Raw genomic sequence first — 21,772 nt, 5'->3', positions numbered from 1 at the left:
GATGCATACTTTGACGTCGTTTAATTAGTAGGTGAGGTGCCATGACCAACTGTTAGCCGCGTTGAAAAACTGCGGAACTTTGGCACATCGATGTTAACTCAGTGTGAATGATTCTGAGAAACGCGTCAGTTGGATGTAGATCAAAATCTAACGCACGTGGCGAACGGCGATGCCACTCTGCAAAGCTTCATAAAAGTGCACTGTTTCTCAACAATTTATTGCAGAGGTGTTGCGATGCGCTGTGGGAAATGATTTCAATCACATATTTAAGTGCGAAGCGACTGGTGGTGCTGGCTGTAGAGTTTCATTGCCTCAATTGTTCATTTGTGGCGCTTGTAAATGCTTAAATTACATAACAATTGATGGCATGTGAGAGGAAGTATGGTTTGATTTCTTAAAAATTAATCCATTTTTATTTGCTTCTTTTATGTACATTGACTTGTTTATTACGATTTTTAATTAATTACTTAAAAATATGGTATATCACAATTTGTACATTTTTACATGCTGGTAACTCATTTGGTTTCTCCGTTTACTAGTTGAAGGGACAGTTCATTGCTTGCTCCATGTGAACACAGTAACCACCGGTGGCGCTGAAAAATTTGAAATTATGTAAAAAAAGTTTAGCTCGCTCACTAAGTTTGTAAAACTATAATTTGCTTCTCATATAGAGTTCCTCAAGCCTTTCAGATTTTATTTATTTTGTTTAATCTTAAATTTTCATATTTTAATTCGCGATAATTCTGGCATATGATATCTTTTTTTTACTATCTCATTCCTCATCCTTAAATTCCAATGCTACTTGCTACTTACTCATCCGGCGTATCCTGCCCGATGCGGTAGTATTTCATCCGGCCCCGGTTGCGGCCCGAGTACCGCATCGGAATGAACGGTATCCGGTTGTTCTTGACGCACCCGTTCGGACACCGGAACGCCATCGAGGTGTGCGTTCGCGCAAAGATGGCATTCGCCAGGTAACACACACTCAGAAAGTGGCTACAGCGGGCTTGCTCTAGAGGGTGGGAGGGGGTTGGGTTTGAACCAAATTAGTGCATGGCAATATGTTGGAGTGCCATGCGTCTCCACTGAACCTTATGAAGATTTAAAGTTCGACGGAGACGCATGGTGCTTTAAATCTTGAAAAACTTACTGATCTGATCACCATTACAGTATGGCTGGGTTTGTCCACCGTTGATGCAGAAATCGATCGTTCCGGAAAAGGAACTCTGCCCGAGGAAGCCGGCATTGGTGTGCACGACCTGGACCACTTTGGCGTCATCTTTCGTCAGCCGGAACCGAGTTGAAGCGTGGTTTTCGATCAATGGTTTAGCTGGATCTAATCCTAGGGTTTTATGAAATGTCGGAAAAACAATCAATTAAATCGCAAAATAAAAAAAAAAAAACTGGTCACGACCACGCTGTCAATCAAAGCATTGCTGATGACGGAAATGCACGAGGAAGAGCATACCTATGATTTTATGCTGCCGCTTGGTCAAATGGTTGGACATCATGCCGCAGATGTGAGCCCCCAGCGAGTGGCCCACACACGTGATCTGCTTGCTGCGGCTCCCGGTAAAGGTAATGAACGAGTAGAGCTGCGGACAGAGTTTGAACAATTGAACACATCAGCATCGTTGCACGCAAAACAAACATTATTACCTGAGCGGTGCATTGAGACACCAGTTTGGTGTTGGAGAGCGACGACAGGTAACACGGGTAAGCCGATATTCGCTCCCAGTCGACGGCGAACACGTTGAACTTGCGAGAGAGGTAAGCTGAGCGAGTTGGGGTTCGGCGCGAGAATAAAGAGAGAAATTTAATGGTTAAAACAGAGAGCGCGTGGAGAAATGTGACTTTGTAAGGTTTTCTACTTGTTGGAAGCTTTTTGAAAGCTCGCGTATTCTTATGTTGGGAGAGTCCATTTGATTTCATTCAATTTTTTAAAGATTAATTTTAATATTTATAAATAATTACGCATGGGTAAAAAAATTACGAAAAATACCTGTTTCCAATAAAGTTTTATCATATTTCTAGGTTGTTTAATCGAATACTAAATTCAGAAACCAAACAAATCCTATACTAACCGATTTTCATCATAAAATCCCAACGTCCGGCTCGCGGGTCGAATCAGGCCTGTGAAACCATTTCATCCGGGCTTATCAAAATAATTCTATAACTGGTTTTTAAGGCTGTTAATAAAATATTGAATCAATAAATTCAGTGTCCAAACTTAAAAAATTGGGTTGAGATCAAATTTTAACTAGGAATATAAGGAAGAAAATATTTCTTAAAAATGTGAAATTTATAAAATAACTAGGATTGTTGTCTTAAAATGTTGGATGGAAAATTAATTAAAATTTTTATCATTTTTTAAAATATTTACTTAAACTAGATTTTTTGTAAGGAATTTGATCAAAAATGATTTTTGATCATGCTTAATATAAAGAATGCTGCAATTTTTTTAGCTTTGAAAAATCCAAAATGAGTCAAGAAATTGATTAGCAATATATTTTTTATAAACTTAGAAATTTGAAGAATAACGAACTGAAAACTTTTCAATGTATATTGTTGTGTTTTTATAATTGTTTATTTTTAAAATATTTTATAAAATATTTGAGTAAACGGGTGCAATTTATGTTTTTTGCAAAGAAGGATTAAATCCAACTTTTGCTTCAATTTATTTCATAATGTCGTATTGTTTTTTTTAAATTTTGTGTTGAGGAAATTAAACTTTAAAAAACTTGCAACGGCCAACTAAATTTGAATATTTTTGAAAATTTTGTTTTCTGAAAAGGACCGATTTTAAAATAATATCATGAGAAAAAATCGTTTACTTTTTTAACTATCATCAACTGTTACATCCGGCCCGCCACTGCTTCAGAAAAATCAAATCTGGCCCGCAGAGTCAAAAGGTTGGGCACCCCTCGATTAGACCTTTGCTTTAAATTTGTACCAGCTTGTACAGTCATCCCACATATTCGGAACACCCACAAATTCGGAACACTTATGTGGTAATTTGTCAATATGATGCAAAATGCAACTTTTCTGTCGTCCCTGCTATTTTTAGGACCTTTATTTGGACATTCTCTTGCTATTTCACTAGTAAAAATTGTACTTTGTGAGCAAAAAACCTCATTTCATGACTATTTTATCCAGAGCAGGAAAACACTGCTTCCAAATGTATTGATCGTAGTAGTCGGGGCGTGCAGGCGCGTTCATTTTTCGAGCTGTCACGTTTTTTCAAAAAAATCTCATTCATTGAATAGCTATAAATATATATATTTTTTAAGTTCAACCAAATTCATAAGAAAAAATTGTTTGAAAAGCTATGAAATAAAAATGGCTTCAGCAGTGAAAGTTTCTCAAGCGGAACAATCCGAGAAGGAGCTCATTTTGGAAGAAATCAGGGCCAAGCGCCTCCGGAAGCTGGAACCCAGTTCGACGGCGAGTCGTTACTGCGGTAGACCAGCTGGATTCTACATCCGGCATCGCAGGAGATTCCATGGAAGTGGAGGGGAAAGGATCAAGTTTTGAAAGTGCTCCTGCAGATATTTTCATGGACGACGGCGGTGGTTTGTGGATGCCGGATGTGGATGGCGTCAACAGCGTCAACTGCTGACCTAACTGGGGGAGGCTTCGTGGCCTACGGAAGAGGTTTACATCGGAGTTGGGAGCTGGTTGGATGATCCCAGAATTGGATTTGGTGAGAGCGTTCTAATTTCTTCCTTATTATATTATTGCATTTCAATTTTCTCATTATATACCAACACCAACTGCTTCATTCGTCGGTGAAGTATCCCATCAAACCCTTTCCCCTTTCCAAATCCGGATATCTTGGAGGTCTTCTAAGTTCTTAGGCATCTCTATAGGATATCCAATCATCAAATCCCTCCCCACCTCCCCCGTTGATCGTGAGGAGTCGACCAAAAGGACAAATGAATGGTGATGTGTCATTAGGCACATTCCTGACGCATTTATTTTCCTTATCGGCGCCAACCTAGCTATTGCGAGCTTTATGCTCGGCTAGAGTACGGTCAACCAAGCTAAGCTAAGCAGGAAAACACTGCTTCCAAATTGCCTGTTTCATAATTGTGGGATGTTATTGTGCCTCCCACAATTGTGGAACACCTGAATTTAATTGATATTTTCACAAAAAAGTTATCAGACCATGTTTAAAACATCACTAAGCGTGAGTTTTATTGGTTTCAGAGTGTGAAGTCATTTTTTTGGTAAAAAAATATGTACTCCTGGGGAGAAAAAAAGTTTGTTTACATCGTAAGAAAAAAGTGTGGATTACAAGGGTCAATGTTTTTCTTTAAAACTTGATATAAAACGTAAAAATGTACAGCCGGTCTATACATCAATCGAAAGATCGCAAGAAAAGCTTTCACATGAAGGAAAAAGCAAATCATTATGTTCAATTATCGATTTTCTATGATTTGCTGAACATTGGTAGATCTGTAAACTGTTCCGAATATGAGGGATGACTGTACAACTGTACATGGATTTTCTGATTTTTTTAGTTTATGATTTTTTTTTTGAAATCTTTAATTTAAATTTGAAATGTTTGATTAATGTCTCAAAATTTGAAGACTAAACGAATTCAATCAGTGTGCATTTGAAATGGGATGTAAAACACTGCGTTTGTAGAAAATAATTTTGTATTTTTTTGCTATTTTAATAAGGCGTTGCAAATATTTTTCAAAGTTAATGCCTTCAAAATTGGTCTGAAAAATCAGGGGGCAAAAAAAATATTTTTCCAAAAAACTTCAAAATTTCTATGAAAATAGAAGTCTAACCAACTGAAAACAATCTAAAATGCATTTTTCTGCATTGATAATCATATTTAGCATGTTTGGGCTTGTTAAAAAATGTTTTGCATTTTTATGAAATTCCTATGTACAGCACCGCAAAAAAAATATTTTTGGCAAAAAATAAATTTTTTGTCAATACTTAGATATTTTGGAAACTAATGATGGCAAAACAACTGGACAGGTGTATAATGCATTTTAAAACACTTTTTTCATTAAATTGTTGAAACAATGGCTCGTAATTTCAATTTTTATACTTTTTTATGTTTTTTTATTTGAGTTTTCAAAGTATCTAATAAAAGGAAAGAAAAATCGTCAAACAGTGCCTCGCATTAATTTTCTCCAGGGGGAGAGGGGGTTATATGCACCCCCTAAGGGAAAACAGTGATTTCTCAACCATTACAGCATTACTGTGGTAGTATTTTGTTCGATGTTCTAAAACAACTATTGTTCTTCGTCATCCATGTGAAAAAAGACTTAAAAATCCTCAAAATTGTTCGAAAATATCAAATTTCTAAAAACCTTTTTTAAACATTTCATACAACCATGCGGGGCAATATGCACTGCAACATTGGGGCAAAATGCATTACAACAATGCTTTTTATACTGTGCAAAAAATCATAATGAAAGTTCAATGAAAATTAGATGAAAACACAACATTTTAAAGTTTTGCAAATGAGCAGTTCTCTAGGATTTCGGTCATTCGATTTTTTTTGTATTTTTTAATCCGACTGAAACTTTTTTGGTGCCTTCGGTATGCCCAAAGAAGCCATTTTGCATCATTAGTTTGTCCATATAATTTTCCATACAAATTCGGCAGCTGTCCATACAAAAATGATGTATGAAAATTCAAAAATCTGTATCTTTTGAAGGAATTTTTTGATCGATTTGGTGTCTTCGGCAAAGTTGTAGGTATGGATACGGACTACGCTGGAAAAAAATAATACACGGTAAAAAAATTTTGGTGATTTTTTTATTTAACTTTTTATCACTAAAACTTGATTTACAAAAAAACACTATTTTTAATTTTTTTTATTTTTTGATATGTTTCAGAAGGCATAAAATGCCAACTTTTCAGAAATTTCCAGGTTGTGCAAAAAATCACTGACCGAGTTATGAATTTTTTAATCAATACTGATTTTTTCAAAAAATCGAAATTTTGGTCGTAAAATTTTTCAACTTCATTTTCGATGTAAAATCAAATTTGCAATCAAAAAGTACTTTACTGAAATTTTGATAAAGTGCACCGTTTTCAAGTTATAGCCATATTTAAGTGACTTTTTGAAAATAGTCGCAGTTTTCATTTTTAAATTAGTGCACATGTTTGCCCAGTTTTGAAAAAAATATTTTTGAAAAGCTGAGAAAATTCTCTATATTTTGCTTATTTGGACTTTGTTGATACGACCTTTAGTTGCTGAGATATTGCAATGCAAAGGTTTAAAAACAGGAAAATTGATGATTTCTAAGTCTCACCCAAACAACCCACCATTTTCTATCGTCAATATCTCAGCAACTAATGGTCCGATTTTCAATGTTAATATATGAAACATTTGTGAAATTTTCCGATCTCTTCGAAAAAAATATTTTTGGAATTTTCAAATCAAGACTAACATTTCACAAAGGCCAAACATTCAATATTACGCCCTTTTAAAATGTTTGTCTTGATTTGAAAATTCCAAAATATTTTTTCGAAATGATCGGAAAATTTCACAATTGTTTCATATATTAACATTGAAAATCGGACCATTAGTTGCTGAGATATTGACGATAGAAAATGGTGGGTTGTTTGGGTGAAACTTAGAAAACATCAATTTTCCTGTTTTTAAACCTTTGCATTGCAATATCTCAGCAACTAAAGGTCGTATCAACATAGTCCGAATAAGCAAAATATAGAGAATTTTCTCAGCTTTTCAAAATATTTTTTCAAAACTGGGCAAACATGTCAACTAATTTAAAAATGAAAACTGCGACTATTTTCAAAAAGTCACTTAAATATGGCTATAACTTGAAAACGGTGCACTTTATCAAAATTTTAGTAAAGTACTTTTTGATTGCAAATTTGATTTTACATCGAAAAATGAAGTTGAAAAATTTTTACGACCAAAATTTCGATTTTTTGAAAAAATCAGTATTGATTAAAAAATGCATAACTCGGTCAGTGATTTTTTGCACAACCTGGAAATTTCTGAAAAGTTGGCATTTTATGTCTTCTAAAACATATCAAAAAATAAAAAAAATTAAAAATAGTGTTTTTTTGTAAATCAAGTTTTAGTGATAAAGTTAAATAAAAAATCACCAAATTTTTTTACCGTGTATTTTTTCCAGTGTAGTCCGTATCCATACCTACAACTTTGCCGAAGACACCAAATCGATCAAAAATTCCTTCAAAAGATACAGATTTTTGAATTTTCATACATCATTTTTGTATGGACAGCTGCCGAATTTGTATGGAAAATTATATGGACAAACTAATGATGCAAAATGGCTTCTTTGGGCATACCGAAGGCACCAAAAAAGTTTCAGCCGGATTAAAAAATACAAAAATTAAAATTGAAGAAAAAAGACCGATTTCGTAGAGAATTGCTCAAATAACTTAAGCTGTTTTTATACTACGATGTCCAAATTTTCCAGCATGGATTAGCAATGTTAAACTTCCAATTTCTATGATTTTTTACCGGAAAATTCTTGCAAATACCGATAAAAGCAGGGGTGCATTTTGCCCCGGGGGTGCATATTACCCCCTCTCCCCCTACAACAAAACTCGTTCCTTTTTTTTTTACAAATCCACAGTTCGTGACTAAACATTGTGCAACTGATCGCTGCAAAGCGAACCGTCTCTCCTTCGACCTTACCGTCCTTTAGGAACATGATGTGCTTGCTGGTTTGCGTCCCGTTGAAGCCGTGGATGATGATGGCCGTTTCGCGGTGCGCCTTGAAGCCCGCCCGGAAGACACTCTTCGGCCGGGTGATATCGATCAGTCGGCCCTTCCTGACGGTGCTGCAAAAAAAAATGAGTCGTTTGAAACAGAACGGTTGGAAAAAATGGTAAAGTTTAGCTTGCGCATGGTTTAATAGGAGAAGAAATTTTCATTTTAGTCACGATTTGATACACTTTTGCAGTGAGCAGCGACAATTGGTTTGTCGAGTTAAGTGTTTAATGGGTGGAAAATTATGGTGCACCTTGGTGAATGCTTCTGATGTTTGTTTCACTTCGGTCACATTTAAAAGGGCGGTTGGTACCGAAGTTGGCAGGTGAAATTGCTTCGCTCCACAAGCAGCGATTAATGCTTCAACTGATGGAAATCTTGCGGGTACAAGCCAAGTAAACAATCAAAGTGCCTGTCATGTGCGATTTTCCATCAAAACTTCACGACAGTGTTAATCGACTGATTTATGGCAATATTGTTTTGCTTTCTTTCTTGGGAAAATTTTCCCAGCACATGATTCGCTTCATGGCTCATGGGACAACCTCTTTCCTGGTGTTTGTTTTTTTTTTTTCAAGAAGAAACAAAGTTCAAAGCTTACGCTTGGAACCCTGTCGCCGTGGTTGGTTAAATCTATTTTTTCATTCATTATTCCTTGTTGTTTCAACGAAAGTGAAACCGGTGTGCCACGTAATTCCCACATGTCACCTACTCTAAACAAGGGAATCCACGCTGCGACGAGTTCACTAACGATGCATCTGCACCGCCGATGTAGATGTACAAGGGATTGTTTTAATGAACCTAACGCGAATGAGAATCGTACAACCTTTGACGAGGTTGTCCCCTCCGGTTAGCGAGGACAAACTTTTGCACTCTGCTGACTGCTCGATGACGATCTAGCTTGACTTTACCGGGTTTCGATGGTACGTTTGTAGGTTCGTGCATTGCAGATAGTCTTCCGCATGCTGAGCTGATCACGAGTTCACGTGTTACTCGAAGATGAAAATGGAAGTTAGTAGCACAAACGCGAACTAATCAAGAGTGGATTAAACATTAGCTTGAAGCGCTTGTGTGTTATCATTTGATCTCACAAAAAATTGAAATATTTGTTTTGATGGGTTGTTTGATTTTAAATTGTTTATTTTTTTAACATAAAATTTAACATGAATCAAAACAAAAAGTGGCACTCATCGAGATTTTAGAACATGGAAACAAATGTATAAATCAGTACCAAATGTATAAATCAGTACCACTATTTTTAAAAAAGAATAGAAAAAAAGTAGGGGCCATCTATAAACCACGTGGACACCTTAGGTTGAGGGATGGAGAGGGGTGAATAATTATCAAAAATAATTTTGCTTGTAATAAAAAATTCAGGGCGAATCTTTTTCTAGATCGTTTCTACTAAGTAAATTATGTATCAATAACAAATAACCAATATAATGAATGCAAATGTCAAAGAAAAACATCGTTAAAGTGCTTCTTTGCAGTTCATAAAAGCTTGCTTTCCAATGTACAAAAATGTGTTATTATTTCTTAAATGTTTCAGCGGTTTCCAGATAAAACAACCATATATTTCTTTTCAGATTCTCGGTTACGAAGGATAGTGAAAGGTGTTTAGCACAAATAACTAAAACATTGAAGTGATAAGGCGTCATCCATAAACTACGTCACGTTCTAGGGGGGGAGGGGGGTCCGTGAGAGTGTGAAGTCACGCTAGACTATTTGTTGAATACTGAAAATTCAGTCATAAAATATATTAAAAAAAAGATTGATAAGCCTGTAATGAAGCCAAATTTTGCAAAACATATGCCTATAGCCCAAAGGACATTATCAAAAGTACTCTGGTAAATTGAATTACTTTTCTCGCAAGCAAAAAGCTGCTTTCCGGAAGTCTGATACACTTTGCGAAATTTTGCCAACCGTGGACCAAGCAGTCCTCGGAAAACAGTTCCCGTTAGCCGATAGCCAGTACTTGTCCCTAATAACCTCAAGCTTTCCGTAATTGATTGCACTGTACTTACTGGCTGGCCGCAATTTGCTGAGTGACTCGTAAGTAATTTCCGTCCAACGAAATGACAACGGGTTTTTGAACCAGAACTAAGAACCAGAATCTCTAAACAGCAGAAAGAAAGTCTTCATCATTATTCGATGCATCAACCACATCGATTAAAAGTTTCAAAACAAACACTCATTTCAGAATGCATCAGATGGCTTGCGCGCATCCTGGAGATCGACGAGAAAAATGCAAGAAAAACATCAACACACATGAAACGCAACAGGAGAACAAAAAAACTAAGCAGGCCCACCACCAAGTGTGTGTGTGGAGCAGCTGTTCTTTTTTCCCCCTAGCCTTGACGTCGATAAAGCAGTTTGTTTTTGTTCGAGCTTTCGGTGAAGTATTAAATCAGCATCACTGTGCGCCACTTGAAATATTTCTAAAGGGAAAAGTGCTGATTAAATGTTTTGAAGCATTATTTGCTGGTATTAAATGCCAATATAATGCTGATTTAATGCCGCTATTTAGTGCTTCGCGGTTACTTGGGGTTGCCAATATTTTTTATAGTTTATGTCGCCCCTTTCCTTCAAAATGTGTCGGAAAAATCAAGGGACAAAAAAATATTTTTTCAAAAAATTTCAAAATTTCAACCAACCTAAAACGCATTTTTCTGCATTGATAATAATATTTAGCATGTTTGGGCTGGATAATTTGATTTTTTTTAATTAAATTCCAATGCACAACACCGCAAAAACTTTTTTTTCGCGAAAAATAAAATTTTTGTCAATACTTAGATATTTTGGAAACTAATGATTGCAAAACAACTGGACGGGTGTATAATACATTTTAAAATATTTTTTTCATTGAAATGTTGAAATCATGGCTCATTTTAAAACTTTTTTTTTTATTTTTTGCCCTCTTTTCAAAACAACCTATGAGTCATGGGTATCTCATGCCGATAGGAACTTTTGAAAATTTAATTGAACAAAAATTCAAGATGGGGGGAGAGGGGTCCGACAAAGCGTGACGTACTTTTCGAGGGGGGATCAGAGTCAGCGTGACAAAGTGTGACATAGGGGGGAGGAGGGGTTAATTTTGACTGATTTTAGCGTGACATACTGTATTGTTTTATGTTTTAAAATTTCCTTGTTGCGCTTTTCAGCACCTGTATCGAAAAATATTTCATTCATTTTTAATTCATTCATTAATTTTTATTTGGGACGCTGTATCTTTTGACAGAAGCAAGAAGGCGCTATATTTCTTCGGGAACGATTTTTCAAGTTTTCTTTTCAATTTAATCTCTGTTGTGTTTTTTTTTATTAAGGCCGCTGCAGATATTTTTTGATGTTTACGACGCCAACATATTTTGTTTTGAAAATAGTTTTTTTTTACACTTTCTTCAATAAAATGTTGATTCCATTATCAGGATTTAAATTTTTTTGCTCGCTGTTTTTTGAAAAAAAATTTATCATTCAAAATTATTCGCAAGGATTTTTATAAATGGGATGAATAAGCTAGTAATGTTTGATTCTTTTTCGAGCATATTTTCAACGTAGCAATTAAAAAAAAAGAGACGCGTTGTTTTCGTCTTTTTGTATTCGCAGTAATGCATTCTGCTAAAACGCTCAACCAAACCACAAAAAGTACACAGAAAAAAAATCATGGTAATGTTACATCTGGGAAGGGATACATCTTTTATGTCAGAGAAAAGGTGTAATTTTACCTCTGGAAATGTGTAATTTTGCCACTTTTTTGGTGTAATGTCACTTTTTCAGTCTAAATTGAGGTAAAATTACATCATAAAAGAGGTAATATTCAACCTTCCAAAATTACAGCTTCCAAATTTACATTATTTTTTCTGTGTATGACTGTTTTAAATATCCAACCTTTATTGTGACAAACTAGCTTTCTCATTCCTGAAAATATATCAATCTTATTATTATTTCTTAGAAAGATAAACCAAACATTGAAATAATCGCAGCTCTAACATAATGTATGCTTTTGATAAGTTTAACATTTTTATAAAAAAAATAAATAAAATTCCGATGTCATTTTTCAATTAAATAAATGATTTGGAATAATATTACTTTTAGAGATGAATGAAAAAACTAAAGAAAATCCAAATAAAGTTTGGTTGCTAAAGCATCAAAACATAGAAATATTTCTGATTAGAGTTCGGAATGTGAAAATTTAAACTGATGCTTATTTTTGCATTTTGACACTCAACTTATTTAGTCAGTAATTTCTACTTGCGGGTTATATTGTGACACGTTTGATCTTTTTACAGAGACAAAATAGCATAAAAGCGAAGATTTGTTCCAAATCCAAAATGTTCAAAATAAACTGAGAATAAGTGTTGAAACATTGTTGAGCTTGATAAGTAGTAATTTTAATGTGGTTTACAATGCTGACTCAATTATCCGAAGTTTCAAGATTCAAGATTTAATTATCTGAAGTTTGATTTTCCGAAACTTTTCATAAAACCTTTAAGTAATCGAATCTTATTTTTTAATTTGATTTTGATTTTATTAAGTTAGCCAAATTTTAGTTTTTGGTTGCCTGGCTTATTACCAAATAAATATTCTCCCGTTTGGTCCGTCTGAAAAAATAAAAAAGGCACGTGTTTTTGGGGAATTCAAAGTTTATGCTTCCCGTCGAGTTGAGCCTGCCCAGTCATTTTTGTTATTTTTTGTAGGTCAGTGTTGACCGAACTTTTTTTTTGCGGAAACTTCGAATTATAGAGTTTGAGCAGTATTCTTCATCTGCAGTCATTGCACAATGAGTAAATAGTACAATTCTTCTTGTTTCATCGAACGGTACAAAATTGCTGATCGATTAAAAACGCTTCAAGTCTCTTTAACCTCCATTTCAATTCGCTAATAAGTGTGATTAAGTAAAAAGAGCCTCTTCTTTCTACCATTTCCCATCTGGAACCATTACCTCACGCACTTAATCGATTTTGCACCGTGATTTTTTGCTACATTGTACCATTTCAATTTCGTTTTTAACGTCTTCTCATCAATTTCCAACTCACCCCCATCGATCAGTGCGAACAACTCACTTGCAAATCGCACAGAGAACATCTTCCACTTTTTAATTCCCTTATGTTGTCGATTGCATAATCCTCCACGGGAAATGCCGTTGTTTCACAGTCTGTTGGCACAAATTCTTTTACGAGTCGATGCCGCCGCCAACTCTCCGTGTAGTAATTGCTACAAATTCTCTTTCAACTCGACTTTTTTTCTGGTCGATTTGTAGCGCACCTGGCAAGTCGGCAGGGGTGGTGCTAGGGGTAAGACTGGACCAGATGAGCCGGTTGCTGGAGCCGGAAAATTCACTTTCTGGTGCCTGCCTCGACATTGATCTTGAATATTGCACGCGGGGTTTGTCGCTTGCGAGCTGGGGATCGTTGCACTCACTGCTGCGCGAAAACCCGAATGACTAACAAATTGCTGCTGCAAGCAGCTTCGTGTACTAATTTCCATATAAAGCCAATGGACTTCTGCAACTGCTGCTGCATAACAGCAGCTTCCTTAGAAAGCAACTGTGAGGAAATTGCCGTGTTTATGATATTATAGCTTGATTACCGTGTCGTCGTCCGAAAGGTTGCCATGAAAAGCCCATAGCGCCAAAAGCTTGCATATTAAGGAAAAACGTGGGCACCCTATGGGGAAAGGTAAAAGTAAACTATAAGGCCAGAAGAAGGAGAAGGAGTTTACCTGCAGGAGTAACGGTTTTAGCTTCTAGTTTCGCAAGAAAGACATTACGCGTGGCTCAGCTCCGTACAAGTGGCCAGATGTAAGATCTGGTTTTTGCATCGTATGGAATGGGCCAAGTTTTGTTTAGACGTCAGTTGTAGGAAAGGAAAAGTTTATTAGACGTCTGTTTGCCTCACCTGGGCCTGGCGAAGTTAGAGGCTAGTATTTTTGTGGGTCACTAGGACTCCAAGCGGCGATGAGAGTTGTTGACGAAATCTGGCGTTAAAAGTTGAATTGGAACATAAAAGTGGGATAAATGGGCATTAGACTGGCTCAGCGTTACATGGAAAATTTAATAAATGATCAAATCAAACCAGAAAAAAGTTTTTTTTATGCCTTTTGGGCTTGAAGAAAGTTTTTTGCTATCTTGCTCCTGTCGAAAGATACAGCGTCCTCTAAGCTGGTATAAATTGTTTTTTGCTCGGAAATCATAGCACAATACTTTCTTTGGAAAAGTTTTAGAGGATTTTTTCAATTTTAACGCTCTTGTATTGGTTTGAAAAATTCAATTATCCATTAATTTTGTTTAATAAAAATGATGAAAATCAAAATGCACAATATTGAATGTTTGGCCTTTGTGAAATGTTAGTCTTGATTTGAAAATTCCAAAAATATTTTTTTCGAAGAGATCGGAAAATTTCACAAATGTTTCATATATTAACATTGAAAATCGGACCATTAGTTGCTGAGATATTGACGATAGAAAATGGTGGGTTGTTTGGGTGAAACTTAGAAAACATCAATTTTCCTGTTTTTAAACCTTTGCATTGCAATATCTCAGCAACTAAAGGTCGTATCAACAAAGTCCAAATAAGCAAAATATAGAGAATTTTCTCAGCTTTTCAAAATTATTTTTTTCAAAACTGGGCAAACATGTGCACTAATTTAAAAAAATGAAAAACTGCGACTATTTTCAAAAAAGTCACTTAAATATGGCTATAACTTGAAAACGGTGCACTTTATCAAAATTTCAGTAAAGTACTTTTGATTGCAAATTTGATTTTACATCGAAAAATGAAGTTGAAAAATTTTACGACCAAAATTTCGATTTTTGAAAAATCAGTATTGATTAAAAATTCATAACTCGGTCAGTGATTTTTGCACAACCTGGAAATTTCTGAAAAGTTGACATTTTATGTCTTCTAAAACATATCAAAAATAATAAAAATAAAAATAGTGTTTTTTGTAAATCAAGTTTTAGTGATAAAAGTTAAATAAAAAATCACCAAATTTTTTTACCGTGTATTATTTTTCCAGTGTAGTCCGTATCCATACCTACAACTTTGCCGAAGACACCAAATCGATCAAAAATTCCTTCAAAAGATACAGATTTTTGAATTTTCATACATCATTTTTGTATGGACAGCTGCCGAATTTGTATGGAAAATTATATGGACAAACTAATGATGCAAAATGGCTTCTTTGGGCATACCGAAGGCACCAAAAAAGTTTCAGCCGGATTAAAAAATACAAAAAAAATCGAATGACCGAAATCCTAGAGAACTGCTCAGGTTCGAAAAATATTTGCAACGGCCCTAACATTAATCATCTTCGAGTAAGTCCGTCTAAAAATTTTGCAAAGCCAATAATAAGAAAAAGTACAACTGCAATGCAATTTAATTATTTGAAAAAGTTCAATGCAACTTTTGTTTGAAATATGCGCAGATCGAACTGCCTATTTCCCAAAAAAGGGCACACGATATTACAGAACTTCATTAATCAAATCATGTGAAATTCGAGATACTTTTTGTATCTGTTCATTTTATTGAAAAATCGAGCAATGACGGCATGACGATTTTTGTCATGAAAAGAATTGTATTATTTTAAACGTTTTTTTTGCAACTCTAAGCTCCAAAAATTTGCTAATTTGGTATTCGCAGTAATAAGAAAACGTCGGACTGTAGACTGAAATTTATAAATTTGTAAGTCAGTAAGTTTTAGTCCAAACATCACAAGATTGAATGGTTTAACATTAAAATACATGAAAATTATGCCGTCTTTCCTGTCCCTTCATTCTGTTAATCGTTAATAAACATTCTAAGCGTGATTGGATCAGTTTTTTGAAAACTCATGATTGTAAAACAACTGTACTAGTGGTTAATGAATTTTACAACACTTTTTGCATTGAAATTTGAAACCGTGGCTTGGAATTTCAAACTTTCTATTGAAAACAAGTGTCTTGGCATTGAGAATCATGGGACAAAAACTTTAAAATAAAATATTGTGTATGATTTTCTCCAAATTTATTTGTTTCATTGGTCTGTTTGTCTTTTACTTGACCATTTTTAATGTAGGCACCCTACGCAAGTTGCAAGTTGTTAATAAATTATTTAGATAGTTGAAATTAAATTCGGCCCGATATTCATGGGATGTAAATGACTCATAATTGCTAAGTTAACACATAACACCGCGTGGTTAATTTTTTGCTGGAATCTATAACTTAAGGTATGGTCCAAGGGATTTACTTACGGTGTGTAGAGGAAAAATCGTATATCTTCGTGCGGGCAGTCGTAGTCTTTCCTCCACATGCACTTGAAAAAGTTTAGGTCGAAGACACCACCCGAAAACAAGCACCGAGCCTCTGAAAACAATCGAAACACACCCACTTTCAATTAGCTTTTCGTTCACAAGATCTTTTTTTCTTTTCTTTTTCGTTGTTTTGTTATTATGGACCATGTTGTTGCATGTGTTTTTGCATGCATCTTCTTCATTTATCAACATTCCATTTTTTTGCTCTCATTTTGAAGGCATTTTTCAGTTGGGCCCTAATTGCCACACTTTTCCAGTCCAACAACACACTGGCACAACACTTTCCATTTCGTCGTCATGATTGCGTGAACATTTTCCAGCAACAGAAACTGAGGCTTTCTGAAGCAAAACATCACAACTTTTCATTAAATTACCTGCCGCCAGCGATAGAATCAGCACCAGACGCACCAAAGGACTCATTTTGATTAACGATCGCGCGGTTAATTTCCGAACAAAATCGATAAAACGCCGCGATCTCGATTGGCCTCCGGCGAGGCCAGGGCACTAGGGATTAATTCGATTAACTTTTGATTTATTGGATCCGTGCAACTGCGCTGCACTCAAAGGTGCTCCGTAGAAACCGCCACCGCAACTAGCCGCCGAGTTAACTGCCAACAATTTCCACGGAAAACTCCCCGGAGAAAGCACGGACTCATCGTTGCGAAAGCACGAACAGAACTGAAAAGGCTGCGCTAAACGGTTGCACGCTCAAGTCTCGAAAACGCGCGCGCGCGGGACGATCGACTTCAGCAACTTCAGACACACTTCAGAAGAAGCCAAGTGTGGTGGCGGCAGCAACAGCAGCAGCAGCCGGTAGATGGGCGGGAGAAGTGGATTTTCCTGTTGTTTGAGTTTTCTTTTGCTAGTGCTGCAGGTATGCTGGCTGCATAGCAGCTTAGTTGGCTGATATGAATTGCTCTTCAACCCATTCTAAAATGTAAGAAAAGGGTACACTCATTCAAAATAAAATTCCAGGGTACTCTAGTTTTGATTTAAGATGTTCCAATCTCTGTCGATTTTTTTGAAAAAATGTTCCAATGGATAATTTTTGTCGCGTGTTTTATTTTTTTGAAATTTAGTATTAAAGTTTGTTTTCGATGTCATCGGAATTTTTTGATCGATTTGGTATCTTCGGCAAAGTTGTAGGTATGGATACGGACTACACTGAAAAAAATGATACACGGTAAAAAAAAATTGGTGATTTTTTTATTTAACTTTTTATTACTAAAACTTGATTTGCAAAAAAAAACACTATTTTTATTTTTTTATTTTTTGATATGTTTTAGAGGCCATAAAATGCCAACTTTTCAGAAATTTCCAGGTTGTGCAAAAAATCATTGAGCGAGTTATGAACTTTTGAATCAATACTATTTTTTTTTTTTAAATCGAAATATTGGTCGCAAAAATTTTTCAACTTCATTTTTCGATGTAAAATCAAATTTGCAATCAAAAAGTACTCTAGTGAAATTTTGATAAAGTGCACCGTTTTCAAGTTAAATCCATATTTAAGTGACTTTTTTGAAAATAGTCGCAGTTTTTCATTTTTTTAAATTAGTGCACATTAGTGCCCACTTTTGAAAAAAATAATTTTGAAAAGCTGAGAAAATTCTCTATATTTTGCTTCTACGGACTTTGTTGATACGACCTTTAGATGTTGAGATATTGCAATGCAAAGGTTTAAAAACTGGAAAATTGATGTTTTCTAAGTCTCACCCAAACAGCCCACAATTTTTCAATGTCGATATCTCAGCAACTAATGGTCCGATTTTCAATGTAAAAATATGAAATATTTGTGAAATTTTCCGATCTTTTCGAAAACAATATTTTCAAAATTTTCCAATCAAGTCTAACATTTCAAAAGGGCCAAACATTCAATAGTATGCCCTTTTAAAATGTTAGTTTTGATTAGAAAATTTTGAAAATACGGTGCACTTTATCAAAATTTCACTAGAGTACTTTTTGACTGCAAATTTGATTTTACATCGAAAAATGAAGTTGAAAAATTTTTGCGACCAATATTTCGATTTTTTGAAAAAAAATCGGTATTGATTCAAAAGTTTATAACTCGCTCAATAATTTTTTGCACAACCTGCAAATTTCTGAAAAGTTGGCATTTTATGTCCTCTAAAACATATCAAAAAATTATGAAAAATAAAAATTGTGTTTTTTTGCAAATCAAGTTTTAGTGATAAAAAGTTTAATAAAAAAATCACCAATTTTTTTTACCGTGTATCATTTTTTTTCAGTGTAGTCCGTATCCATACCTACAACTTTGCCGAAGACTCCAAATCGATCAAAAAATTCCTTGAAAAGATACAGATTTTTGAATTTTCATACATCATTTTTGTATGGACAGCTGCCAAATTTGTATGAAAAATTATATGGACAAACTAATGATGCAAAATGGAATTTTTGGGCATACCGAAGGCACCAAAAAAGTTTCAGTCGGATTAAAAAATACAAAAAAAATCGAATGACTGAAATCCTAGAGAACTGCTCAGATCTAATTTAAAACGCAAATTTGACATTTTTCACAGTTTTTGATAATCTTGTTTTTTTTTCGAAAAATTAACACTGTGTCAAATAAATTTTGACCAACTTGTGGCATAGCTCAAAAGATGACATTTTTTAATATCTAAAAATGAGATAAAAAAAACTATTATGCGCAATTGATTTTGTTGTGCGTGAATAGTCGATTTAAAAAAAAAAACGGTTAGCTTTTTTGAGTGTAACTTTTTTCTGAGAAGTCCTCCATCTTTGCCGGTGACCCAAAATCGATCAAAATTTAATTCTCAAGATTTTGTTTAACAATAAAACTATTAAAAGCTTTTTTGTGTGGACAGCTGCCAGATTAGTTTGAAAACTATTTTAACCTTTTTTTTGTATTTGAAACATTAAAAACAATATAAATTTTTTTTTCATAATAATACCAAAAATATTTAAGTAACTTACGCCACTATTGTCTTTACCGTCAACATAGTCTTATCAATGACTGTTTTCCCTCGACATGAGTGGTATGGAAAATAACTCAACTCAAACCGGCTTGCGGAGGGTTCCACCGATATCAGAGGAGAGCGTTCAACATTGTGCGAGAGAAGCAACGAGCAAGAGAGGGCGCGATTTTTCCGAACGTGTCTCTGTGGAATGTGCGAAAATGTCTTCACATCATCCAATTGTCACTTGAGTGGTGGAAATTTGTAGACCGTAAAGATCGCGGATACTTACTGGCTATGATTGCTCGATAATTGCTCTAATCTAATCACAAATTTATTACCCTTGAATTGAATGGATCGTAAGCCCTTGTTGCTCAGAAACGGTCTCTCTTTTTAAACCACCAACCAGATTGAGAGGGAATGATTTTGCTACGACTGACAGTGCCGCCGGCATTTGGCCATTTTCCCGTGTTATGCTGCTTTACTCATGTTGGTGCATTTCCAGTTCACAAAGCATAAACCGCCGCCTGCATCGCACGCAATCTTTTCCTGTGGCTTCGGGTTAGAAAAGAGCGAGGGGAGGGCTTTTCTCACTGTTTTTCTCCACCTTGATCATCACCGTAAGGGAACTGTTTCAATGGTGCGAGATGCATATATGGGATTATAATAAAACAATAACATAACCCAGGGAGGAAGAATGCTCCACATGAATGGGGGGCAGATCTTTATGATGTTTTGAAGTACACTGACTGTGATCAATGATCTTTGCACTCGCCGCACGCTGAATGAAAGGTACGCGTGAAAAAGAGTTAGGAGCTTGGGCGGATGTGTTCAGATTAAACCGACGTTGTTCGTTGAAAGCACGGCACTGAATGATGATCACTGATCATGCAGCAGTGACTGTAAAAGAAAAACATCTTAGTCAGGAAGGCAACGGTGAACTGATTGTTCCGGAAGATGTGGATGCTGTAATCTGAAGAATTGGTTCACCGTTGCGCTTTGCGTAATAGTGGGATGTGTGTTTCATGCAACAGAAAAAATTGACGTGATAGCTCTATCTTTTACTGAGTTACATTTGTTTTACAAAACACATAAGGGTCGTTAAAGTGGATGGTTTATTTTTGTAAACCGTAGTTCTTAAAAAAAATTGAAGCAAATTTACTGCATTGACCATTTTTGGAGGTATTTTTTAGTAAAATTATTATAATAGTATTCTGTTTTTTAAATAAAATGCCAAATAATTTTATATGTAATACGTTACTTAATCTACCCGAAGGTGGTTGGTGCCTTCCTCACATTCAAGTTGTATTTTAGGTTGTATTTTCAAATTAATTGAAGAGTTTTTTTTTTAATATATTTTATTGTTATCATTTTTTTATTATTTCTTAAAAAAAAATTCCTTAAATTTTTTTATAATTATTGTTTTTGCCAGAACAGCAATTTTCAATTCTTTTTTAACCAAATTTCCAAAATGAAGGAGAAAGCTAATACAGACTTTTTCCAGAAGAGACGCAGACACCGCTTAAGCAATGTGGCAACCGATATGCATGCTGCGCGACTCTCGCGCGTAAGCAAAAAGACCCGGCCTTTGAGGTTAGGCAAAAATCACCCTTTTTAGCAGCTACAAAAAAACTTTTTCATGGCATAACTTTAAAAGTACTTCACTAAACAGAATAAAATTTAATAGGGTCTTACGGGACCCCAAAAGGAACAGAATAAGGCGGATCTGGCTAAAATCGGTTCAGTCAGTTCTGAGATAATCGCGTGGAAAAAAATCGAGTCGATAAGTATACGTGAAGGTATATCTGAAAGGTGTATTTAAGAAATTCGTTTTTCGAGTGATTTTATGGCCTTGCCTCAGTGAGGTGAGGAAAGTAAAAAAGCTTTTTAAACTTTCTCATCCGTCGATTCTTTTCTTTTTTCAATTGAATTTGTGGATACTTTGCAAATGATTGAATTATTTCATTGAACTTAATAAATGAAAAATAATTAAACTTAACTAAACTGAACTAACTTCAATATACTCTAAAAAATTGCTTAAATTTTTGTAAAATCCAATCGACTTTCAAGAATTGTCTATGTCTGCCTGTGTGGATCAATCGGACCGCGCACTGGACTCACAATCCAGAGGTCGCTGGTTCGAATCCCGAGGCGGACGCAAAAAATTCTAAGTGTAAAATATAGGTATTCGGTGCCCTCTCCCCGTGCCATACCTTCACACTTAGGAGACCCGGGAGGCGGAGTCTTGTCGCAAAAAGAACGATACACACCTGTGGATCCGTTGACGAAACCGCAAGGTTTAAGAGGGCCACATTATAAGGTGTTACGTCGATTCCGTTTTTTTTTTTTTTTTTTCTATGCCATCCCGTTTTTATTTAAAGCAAAAGCCATCAATGTCATTCAAAATTTGATTTCTTGGGCAAATTTAAAAAAACACATAGAATCTTTCTGTGAGTAACGTTGTTTTCAATTTCTTTTTATTTAATACCTGGAGCAACATTTGAAAAGGCGCATACGCATTTTTTCAGCTATTTTGCAAATTCCGAAAAAGCGGGTAATTATTTAACAAAACCCGTAGTGTTAAAAGGAAGCCGTGAAGGCTAGCTATTTTTGTACATTTCAAGATTTGTGAAAAAATTATTTATTGTCTCGGAAATTGCAAAATAGGTCCAGGTGTCAAAATGCTTATCCACCTTTTTCTCGTGTTGGTCCAGATATCAAGGTCATATTCTAGCCCTTTATGTGATCTAGAACTCTTGTTCTTGTGACTTTTGTAAAATAAATTAAAAATCGCAAAAATAAGACAATCGTTACCATC

The 21,772-nt window shown here is 35.2% G+C and overlaps 1 protein-coding gene across 1 annotated transcript; it reads right to left on the bottom strand.

The window, feature by feature from the left end:
* Positions 1-390: 390 nt before the first annotated feature.
* Positions 391-16,672, bottom strand: LOC6034903 (phospholipase A1). Its single transcript, XM_038251615.1, has 8 exons — positions 16,396-16,672; positions 15,962-16,073; positions 7,664-7,809; positions 1,660-1,775; positions 1,469-1,595; positions 1,151-1,342; positions 814-1,012; positions 391-593 (listed from the first exon to the last, which is right to left on the bottom strand). The coding sequence occupies exons 1-8, from the start codon at positions 16,439-16,441 to the stop codon at positions 536-538; spliced, it is 996 nt and encodes a 331-aa protein (XP_038107543.1). The 5' UTR covers positions 16,442-16,672; the 3' UTR covers positions 391-535.
* Between the last annotated feature and the right edge of the window lie 5,100 nt (positions 16,673-21,772).

The sequence above is a fragment of the Culex quinquefasciatus genome, chromosome 2, assembly GCF_015732765.1.
Source record: "Culex quinquefasciatus strain JHB chromosome 2, VPISU_Cqui_1.0_pri_paternal, whole genome shotgun sequence".
NCBI lineage: Eukaryota > Metazoa > Arthropoda > Insecta > Diptera > Culicidae > Culex > Culex quinquefasciatus.
Note: the sequence above shows the minus strand (reverse complement) of the source record. Positions and strands in the feature narration are given on the sequence as shown.

Bases quoted from the DNA above. Each gene is read 5' to 3' on its own strand.
- LOC6034903 (XM_038251615.1), bottom strand. From the start codon at position 16,441: ATGAGTCCTTTGGTGCGTCTGGTGCTGATTCTATCGCTGGCGGCAG. The intron at 16,074-16,395 runs GTAATTTAATGA...GATTGTTTTCAG, and splicing joins GATTCTATCGCTGGCGGCAG to AGGCTCGGTGCTTGTTTTCG. The intron at 1,776-7,663 runs GTAAGGTCGAAG...CAACTCGCTCAG, and splicing joins CATCATGTTCCTAAAGGACG to CTTACCTCTCTCGCAAGTTC.